The sequence below is a fragment of the Laccaria bicolor genome, genomic scaffold (assembly GCF_000143565.1).
Source record: "Laccaria bicolor S238N-H82 LACBIscaffold_49 genomic scaffold, whole genome shotgun sequence".
Lineage (NCBI taxonomy): Eukaryota > Fungi > Basidiomycota > Agaricomycetes > Agaricales > Hydnangiaceae > Laccaria > Laccaria bicolor.
In genome coordinates, this window is record NW_001889920.1 from 208641 (window position 1) to 217814 (window position 9174).

At 42.4% G+C, this 9174-nt stretch overlaps 2 protein-coding genes across 2 annotated transcripts; both read right to left on the reverse strand.

Annotated features, from left to right (window-relative positions):
• Positions 1-2602: 2602 nt before the first annotated feature.
• On the reverse strand, positions 2603-2819 carry LACBIDRAFT_311005 (uncharacterized protein; the record flags this gene model as incomplete). The annotated part of the gene is made up of 2 exons (XM_001887933.1): positions 2603-2760; positions 2813-2819. 2 exons carry the CDS (start codon positions 2817-2819, stop codon positions 2603-2605), a joined length of 165 nt encoding a protein of 54 aa, XP_001887968.1.
• A 5418-nt stretch (positions 2820-8237) lies between these two features.
• On the reverse strand, positions 8238-8633 carry LACBIDRAFT_311006 (uncharacterized protein; the record flags this gene model as incomplete). The annotated part of the gene is made up of 1 exon (XM_001887934.1): positions 8238-8633. The coding sequence occupies one exon, from the start codon at positions 8631-8633 to the stop codon at positions 8238-8240; it is 396 nt and encodes a 131-aa protein (XP_001887969.1).
• Positions 8634-9174: the final 541 nt, after the last annotated feature.

Here is a 9174-nt window from a genome sequence, read left to right on the forward strand (position 1 = left end):
ATCTGGTAGGAATCAGTGGAGAAATGGAAAGTATTGCTAAAATCAATGACAATGTTCATCATTTGGTTGCCATGTCACCATCAGTGATGTTGCAGCTGCATTCTGTTGTCCTACATGGGTGGTTGTCTTTGTTTGTGGGTGCTTGGTTGTCTTCATGCAGGGGGCAGTTGTTTTCCTTTGTGGGCAGTTGTTTTCATACATGGGCAGTCGTCTTTGTTTGTGGGCATGCATCTTCATTAATGGGTGTGGTGCTCACATTGTCTCTGTCCCCCTCTTTGTGTCCTCATTTTGTGGTGGTGGGTGCTTGCATCATGTCCACCTCGTTGTATAGTCGCTTTCATCTGGTGGCCTCGTCATTGTGTCCTTGCTCTGTGTCATTGTTGATGTGTCATCACCCCTACCCTGGTGGGGCAAACATGCGACAGGGGGGCTGTGGCATGATATTGTTGTTTGTCCATTGGGTGCCATGTCACTGCCAGTGACATGGCACCTGGTTTCCATATGGGCAGTTCAAGATGGTGGTGGTGGTTTTTGTGGGTGGTGGTGGCCGTTTCTGTTGGGTGTTGTGTTGTGGATGTTGTGGGTGGTGTTGTCAGGTTGTGGTCATGGTGGTTGACATTAGTTTGTGGTGTCTACAGAAATTTGGTGGGTGCTCGTCATTTTCCATGGGTGGTTGTGCAGGGTGGTTGTTGCTTTTCATGTGTGGTTAGGGTGGGTGCTCATTGCAGTTCATTGATGGTGGTGGGCACTTGTCTTTTCTCTGACATGGGTTGCCATTGTTTGGGGTTGTGGTGCCATGGTGTTGTTGTCATGGTCGTGGTGCCATCTAACATGCTGGTTCCAGGCACACTTTACTTATGTCTGCAAAGAAAAGTCCTTTAATTGATTTACAAACTTATCCACTACCTCAGATGCTAATGGGAGTGCGACAGCTGGTAAAAGCAGGGGATAATTCCTTACATTTCAGCCTGCACGTGTCCTCCTTTTATACTATTCTATGTTTTCTATTTATATTTACATGTCCATGCATTGTTGGACAAATTAATTTTGGTTTGTAGTAAAGGTTTGAAGTGGCCCAGTTGTGTGTGGCACAACTGGACTGACTTCTTTTAAGTTTTTGTAGTGTTTTCTCTATTATAGTTCATAGTTTTCTCTCTTGGGAGGAGGCTCTGGAATATTCTTCAAGGCCGAACACTCCTGGGTCAATGATGCCATGGTGCCCATGATGCGTATCACCACATGATTTCTTTGATCATGCTTCATAGCATGTGACTAGTTGCCTTCTTATGTTGGGAATAGTGCTTGGAAGTCCGGTTCGGTCCAAGCTGAAAAAAACCGAACCGAACCGATGTAGACTGGTCCAGAGCAGTTTTTTACGGTTTTGTGTGGTTGCAAGACTGGTCTGAACCAGTTGCGGTTCAGACCAGTCAACAACCGGTCCCAGACCGGTCTTGTAGATAGCAAACAGGATAGATAATGATTACACTACGTCCACATTTATAGAACCTGCTTTCATATAGTGTTTACAGGTCCGGTCCATAGGACCGAAAAAAACCGGTGGACCGAACTGAACCGGACCATGGTCCGGTCTTTTTTTCGGTTGCAGTTGCCCAAATTTGGGGTTGGTCCAGTTGCTGGTTGCCTCATTTCAAAAATCTTTTAAAACCGTTCAAAGACTGGTTTAAATCGGTTGCAACCGGTTAAACGGTCGCCTTGTAACCACATCTATTACCTTTAATTGGGTTTTTAGTTCATCAAAAACAGTTAAGAACTGAGAAAGATATAACTAAATCCATTTTGGCACAAATACTTGTTTGTGCAACTTGTACTAGAATGACTTTAATTCTAACTCACTCAAACTTTCATCATTTTGCTTGATTCAATTTTTGGATATTGACATTTTAAGTATGAAAATATACTCACCATCTATCAGTATATGGTATGCATCAAATAATTTACAGTTGCCACATTACATTTTGCCCGAGTCTTTAGGAGATGTAATTCGGTTTCAGTCATAGCTATGTCAAACCTTCACTAAATTTCTTAAGAATTGGTGGAATGATGGGTATTTATATGATAATAATTGAGATACAAATGGTTTATATTGGTATGACAAATTTTACACAAAAAGACCGGTCTGACTCAGTTTGAATGCGGTCCATGGACTGCAAAAGACCGGTCCTAGGTGGTCCGGTTCAGTTCCCTCAATATCTGGGTCAGTCCTAGACCGGTTGCGGTCTGCGGTTGCCTGTTTTCGAGGCAAAAAACCAGACTGAACTGGACCTGCAAACACTACTTTCATACATTAGTAGTATGTCATTGTTCACATCACCCTCATTCAGTGTTGGATGTGGGTGGAGTTGACATGGAGCAGTTGGGTCAACGTGGCGAGGTTGACATTGGGGGCAGGATAGCAAGGTTTGGGCGAGGTCAGGTGTGAGGTCGATGGGCAGATAATATGGGTGTCGATGTGGTGGTAGTCGATGATATGGCAGGTTGGCAGAGATATGGGTGAGTGGAGAAGCCGTGTGATGGGCTCTGCAATGCACCTGGTAGGTCTACCACAAGCACTGCTGCCATGCCATTGGGATCCCAATCGTGGTCACATCTGCTGACGTACCTCAGGGGTCTCCCATAACATGGGCCCCTCGCATTTCCACACCCCTCTGCACTCGCCATAATCCTTCAAATAGCGCCTACATCCCTTGTTGGGAGGGGCGAGGCTTGTGTTGCTGGCATCGAAAGCAAGTGCAGGGGGACCTAAACAGTGAGGATAAGGTTAGTAAACATAATTTAGATATAAAATACAAACCTCTCATTCACGTCCTGTTGTGTCTGCCAAAACGAGAGGGACGTTGCAAGAGGAAACAAGAGTGGAAGGCAAGATCAACAGTCTGGCATCATTGATCTTAATTCAAACTCTGCTCTCGATGATAGTTGTGCAATCAATGGTTGTCTTTCACAGCTGTTTGCATGCATGAATCGAAATTTCGTTTTTGAATATATATAGTACATACTCAGCTTGTTCAGGCTGGAAAGACTGGTTGAGACCGGTCAAACCAGTCTTTTGTCGGTCTTGAAATTTCAAACATCCTGAGAGACCGAAGACTGGACCGTGGTTGCGGTCTTTAACAGTCCTGGGTGGTCTGGGTCCGGTTCGGTCTCAGTCTTTTTGAAGTCTTGGGACTGGACTTCCAAGCACTAGTTGGGAATATGTCAAGTTATACACTCATGTGTTACTCATCGAATTACATTGTTTAATCCATATTAGCAACAAACCCTGGTTTCGTGTAAACTCCAACACTCTGTGCCGAGGTGTGTTTACTCTACAACCCTTTTACAGTGAACTATTGGCAACGGGACCAACCCCAAATTGGAGCAACTGCAACCGAAAAAAAGACTGGTCCATGTTCCAGTTCAGTTCAGTCCACTGGCTTTTTGTGGTCCTATGGACTGAACCTTTAAACACTATTCAGTAGGCTTCGAGTATATTGAGGTGGCCCAGTCACGTGCCAACCACAATTCCTACTACCTTAAGACATGCACATTTCTTGGATGAAGACTTTAATTCACTAGATCGGGCTGTATCTAATGGTATTTGTGATCACTGTAATGTTCAACCCAACATGAACCAGCTCATCTAATTGCTTGGCAACCATTTGAAGTTGTTGTTCCTGTTTCCTCATGTCAGAATTATTTGTTGACAAGAATAACTCATTGCCTCATCATTGTTGCCATGGCAAAAGGTGATTGATCTTTATCTTCTTACCTTGGCGACAATGTATAATATTTACTGGTCATTCCTGCAAGGATCATGAGCAACAAAACTTCAATGTAAATCTTGCCAATGCTTATTAAATGTTTATTCCACAAATATACAGATGCATTACTTCATTCCCTTGACAGAAATTTTGAGTTGAATAGGTGAACTATTTTATGGAATATCTGTTTCTCACAAAAAAAAGTGATGGCTATTTTACTTCTCCTTATCACAATTCCTGGGCATGATTTTTATTTATTTATTTACCAGGAGGAAATCTTCTGTAGGAAATTCATTTTACTCAACTTGCAAAAGACTGATGAATATTTTACATCTTTCATATCACCTTCCTGCTGCAAAAAACTTGCAATAATGAATAATCATATTTAACTCCAGTTTTTTGGTATAAATGTGAAATCAAAGATTTAACGTAGTCATTTGCATTTTATCACATTTTTACCAGGGGACAATAGCTGTTTGCCCCTTGTGGAAGTACCAAGGTACAAGTGGTCAGTGAACATAAGTGGCACACACACACCTGTAAGATGGTATATGTTCCATGATGAAAACTCATTCACACATATACATACTTATTTACAGACAAGCTCATCTTGTACTGCTCAACTTTATGGGTTTGATGAGCCTGCCATCTGGCTATGAAAAGAAAACAAGAGTTCATGAGTCACCAGATGAGATGGGAAGGGAGGGTAATGGGATTCCATCTTGGATGAAGCATGCCATCACACATTTTCTAGGCTATACAGTCTGTATTAGAGTAGAAATACATGTTTGACAAATGGAAAACAATGGAAATTCTTCACAATGGTGGGTGATATGCCATGTCCTACATATGGATAAAAAAGGAAATTTGCCTTATTTGGTAAGGCATAGTAAGATTCTTTTCCTCCACTAGGACCATTCTACTATATAAGGAGATAAGCTGACCAATAATCTCCTTATTTGGTAACCTCCTTTGCTTTATAACACTCTGCATGTCCCTCACTCTGGGTGTGTCCATTTCATAACCTGAAAAGCAGCAGTTCAACTTTTTCCTCATAAAACTGCCTTGCTTGTCCTCCTTGTAATTACTACCTCATTTGTTATCCTCAATTTCCATGAAAAATAGCCATGCAGCTATTATACTTCCCCCATGTCCCTCTGGGTGTGTCTTTTTTGAAATGTGAGAACCAGCTATTCAACTTTTTGTTAATAAAACCTACTCTTGATTTCCCCATCCCAGGTGAGCACCTCTAACCCACTACCACCTCTTTCTTTAAGTGAAGTCAAACCACCCACCTTTCACATGAATAAGCCCCAGGCTTGTGCAGTCACAGTCCCTCCAACCATCTCAAAGAAGTCTGCCAATACAATAGAAGATACTACTGAAAAAATACTTTGGACAAAGCAAAATCTGCATGTATGATTTTTTCACAAAGTGTGAAGTCTTGGCTGATAGTTATCCTATAGCACTACAAACTGACAGACCTGCCTCTAAGTTAGAAGGAGTACCCCTCCCTTCAGCAGGCTCTAACAAACCTTGGAGCACTAAATCTTGAATGGCTGGGTCTGAGTGAATGGCCAAATTGAGAGCAGCAGTTGCACAGAAAAGCTCATCACTTCTTTGTCAATAAATCTTGTACAATCAAACCTAAACTTGAAAACATTTCCCTTGATGTCCAGGAACACTTGGACCCTCAATGTAAAACTGGCCAGTTTTATGACAAGAATATAAATCCTCTTGCTGTTTACCTTGGTATAAGGGTTGTAGGAGGTAAGGGACAAGCTGACGGTGAACTCAAAGATGAGGGTCAAGGATTGACAGCTCTTCCAAAGGCAAAAAAAGCACCTGAGAAGGATAAACTTGGAAAGGATGATTATGAAAAGGCAAGTAATTCTCTCATTTCATATATATAATACCAATAAAACTTCTAGTGTCACATTCACCTTACAGGAGATTATGAAGAGCAGTACATTGGCAGGACCAGGAAGGATGTAGAAGCAGAGATGAAATCCAACTCCAATCTGAGGATTGTGGAGGATGGGCTCAGTGTAGGCATACACCCATTTCCTTAATGTTGATCCTAATGCTATCTTCAATATGGATCTGCATATATCTTACAGCCTTAACCACTGAGTCAAGTCAATGTGCAAGACAACATTGGTCAGTATAGTTTAGTCTGCCCCATTTTGTTACAAAGATGGGTAAAAATTAAAAAGTGTATCAGTGCTGAGTGTATTGCAGCCTTAACCACCAAGCCAAGTCAAAGCCAATGTTGGTCAGTATCTTTGGGCCGGCTGCTGCACAATGTTTCTGGGGCTATGGTTCTCATCATCATCATGATGAGAAGATCGGGACATGAGCATTGAGAGCTAGATGTGTGATGGCATTCGTTCAGATCAGATTGATCATTCTGCTATAGTCTCACAACTCACTTCAGTCACCCACTGACAACTGACTATTAGTCTTGCAAACTCCATCAATACTATGGGACTAAATGTCAGGGTGTATATCTATATTGTATATATTCTGGGGCTTGTATATCTCCACTTTTACCTAAATATATTTTGTTGTCCAATGTCACACTAAATATATTTCTAGTGTGTCACACACCCCAAAATATATTTCCTCACTGGAATGGACTCCAAATATATTTCTTGTCTAGGATGGACTTGGGATATATTTTGCAGCTAGGGTTTACTAAGGATATATTTTTTCAGCCACAAGGGGTGTCTGGGGTCCTATATTTAAGAGAAAAACTTGGGTTTTTTTTGACGGATATTTATTAATAGCTTTGACCCATGTGTAGTATATGCATTGATGTGCACACTATTTCCTAATTGGGCCATTTCCCAATTAAGAAAAGCGTTACACTTTTTTTTGACACACCTGATGTCAGGCACAGTGCACATTTAGGTTGGGAACTGTTTCCCACGCTTTTTGGGCCAGAAGAGTTAATGGCTAGCAGGGTGTTGTCATTGTTAATGACAATGTCTGCACTATTTCCTAATTGGGCCATTTCCTAATTAAGAAAAGCGTTACACTTTTTTCTGACACACCTGATGTCAGGCACAGTGCGCATTTGGGTGGGGAACCATTTCCCACGCTTTTTGGGCCAGAAGAGTTAATGGCTAGCAGGGTGTTGTCATTGTTAATGATGATGTCCGCATATTTCCCAATTGGGAAAGTCATTACATAATATCAGTTTGGTTTGTAGTGTCCGCTTTTTTCATTAGAACACTTTGTAGTGTCCGCTTTTTTCATTAGAAGAATGTGTAGTGTCTGCTTTATTCATTACAAATTTGTGTAGTGTCCATTTTTTTCATTACAACACCTTGTAGTGTCCGCTTTATTCATTACAAATTTGTGTAGTGTCCGCTTTTTTCATTACAAATTTGTGTAGTGTCCACTTTATTCATTACAACACTGTGTAGTGTCTGCTTTATTCATTACAAAATTGTGTAGGGTCCGCTTTTTTATTACAACACTGTGTAGTGTCTGCTTTATTATTACAACACTGTGTAGTGTCTGCTTTATTGAGGACTTTACACTCCCCCACATATTCCGGTTGGACTCCAGATGGACTCCAGCGGACTCCAGATGGATTACTGCTCTTCATCCAGTATTTTTTCTATTTTTTTCTTTGGTGGCAACCCAGCCAAATGTTAGATCTGGACTGCATGGACTCCACCTCATAACACAGTCAACCAGCCAGACTCCATAGTCCAGCAAGTGTTTACACTTTCTGTTTATTTATTATTGTTATTATTAGACAAGGAAAAAAGAATGTCATGACCAGGAATTGAACACTCAATCACTTGGACAGCTTTTACTGCTGCAATAAACCATTACACCATGAAGGCTTTAATAGCTTCACAATTTTCACACATCATATACCCTCGCTCCCGGCATGTTCTGAAAGCTGGCCAAACACGTTGGCTTTGTTGCCACGTCATTGTCTTTTGTCTTCCCACCACCACCTTCCCATCATATCCAACCTCGTTCGGCACACCCAACCACCACAACTCACAACAACGGCAACCCCACGCAACAACATCACACCCCACCAATGCCAACAATAGCCCATGACCACCACCAAGGCCGACGACAGGATGGCAACAGCGACCCAGCACCACCCACGACACGATGACGTGTCAATAACATGCGACAACGATGACACATGAGGACAAAGACATGCAACAATGACAACACGCGACAACGACAGCACGTGACAATGACAACAATACATGACAACAACAACGATGCGTGACAACAACAACAACAAAACGTGACAATGACCACGACCACAACATGCGACAATGATGACACACGACAATGATGACAACATGCAATGATGACAACACGCGACGACAACGAACGGCTGCCCTGGGATGACAACACAATGCCCACAGAGGATGCGATGAGGGCCAAGCACCACCACTCCTTGCCCCCTTCATTACTCACCACCTCCAATGCTGCTCACCACTCCCTCCCCCTTCCATTCCTCTCTCCCCCCTCCATTCCACTCTCTCCCCCCTCTCCCTCCCTTCCACTCTCCCTCCATTCCACCCTCCCTTCTCCCTTTCCCTTGCCCTCCATTCCATTCGTGATTTTTGCTTGTTGTGGCTTGCATGGTGAAGACAATTTGTGAATTGTTTCCCAATAGTCCTCCTCTGTACAAATCGGTAAATTGCTGAGGTCATAGCTAGCAGGCCAAGAGGGATTATATTCCTTGTTCTGAGGAGGGCTCATTGGATAGTAAAGGGCTTGTGCACCTCTACTTCGACTCGCTTTTGCACCTTGTGTGTGAGAAAAGTGGTCACTGAAAATGGCAGAATGGCCTGCCATTCCATTTAGCTTTGATGAACCGAGCATATCACCCAATCCTATGGTTATGTACACATGGTTTGTAAAATAGGATGAGTCTATGGCATCCTAAATCCACAGGCCTTCACTGGCACATGCCATTTCTTCAAACAATGGGCACAAAAATGATTCAATGTCCCCAGGCGAGTTTGGCAGTACTTTACAGTGCCCCACCTATTCCTGCAGGAATTCAGTCATTACACTGGAATCCTCTGAACTCCTGTAAATTTATACATGTCCTGATTAGCTAAAAGTCATGTGACTTCATAACCAACTTAATACTCAAAATTCCTTATAAAATTTGAAGTCAATAAATCAAATTATAATGTATTTAAAATGACATAAAACATATTTTATTATATACTACTACATACAGTCTATATTTAAGGAAGGAGCAGTACAAGGAAAGGGGGTGGGGACAAGTAGGGAGGGGTGGAGAGTTATGGAGGGAGAGGGGAGTGATGGAGCGGGGAAGGAGTGGTGGAGGGAGGATGGAGAGGGAGTAAGGGAGGGGGAGGGGGTGGTATCATCACCTCATTTCATGGATATC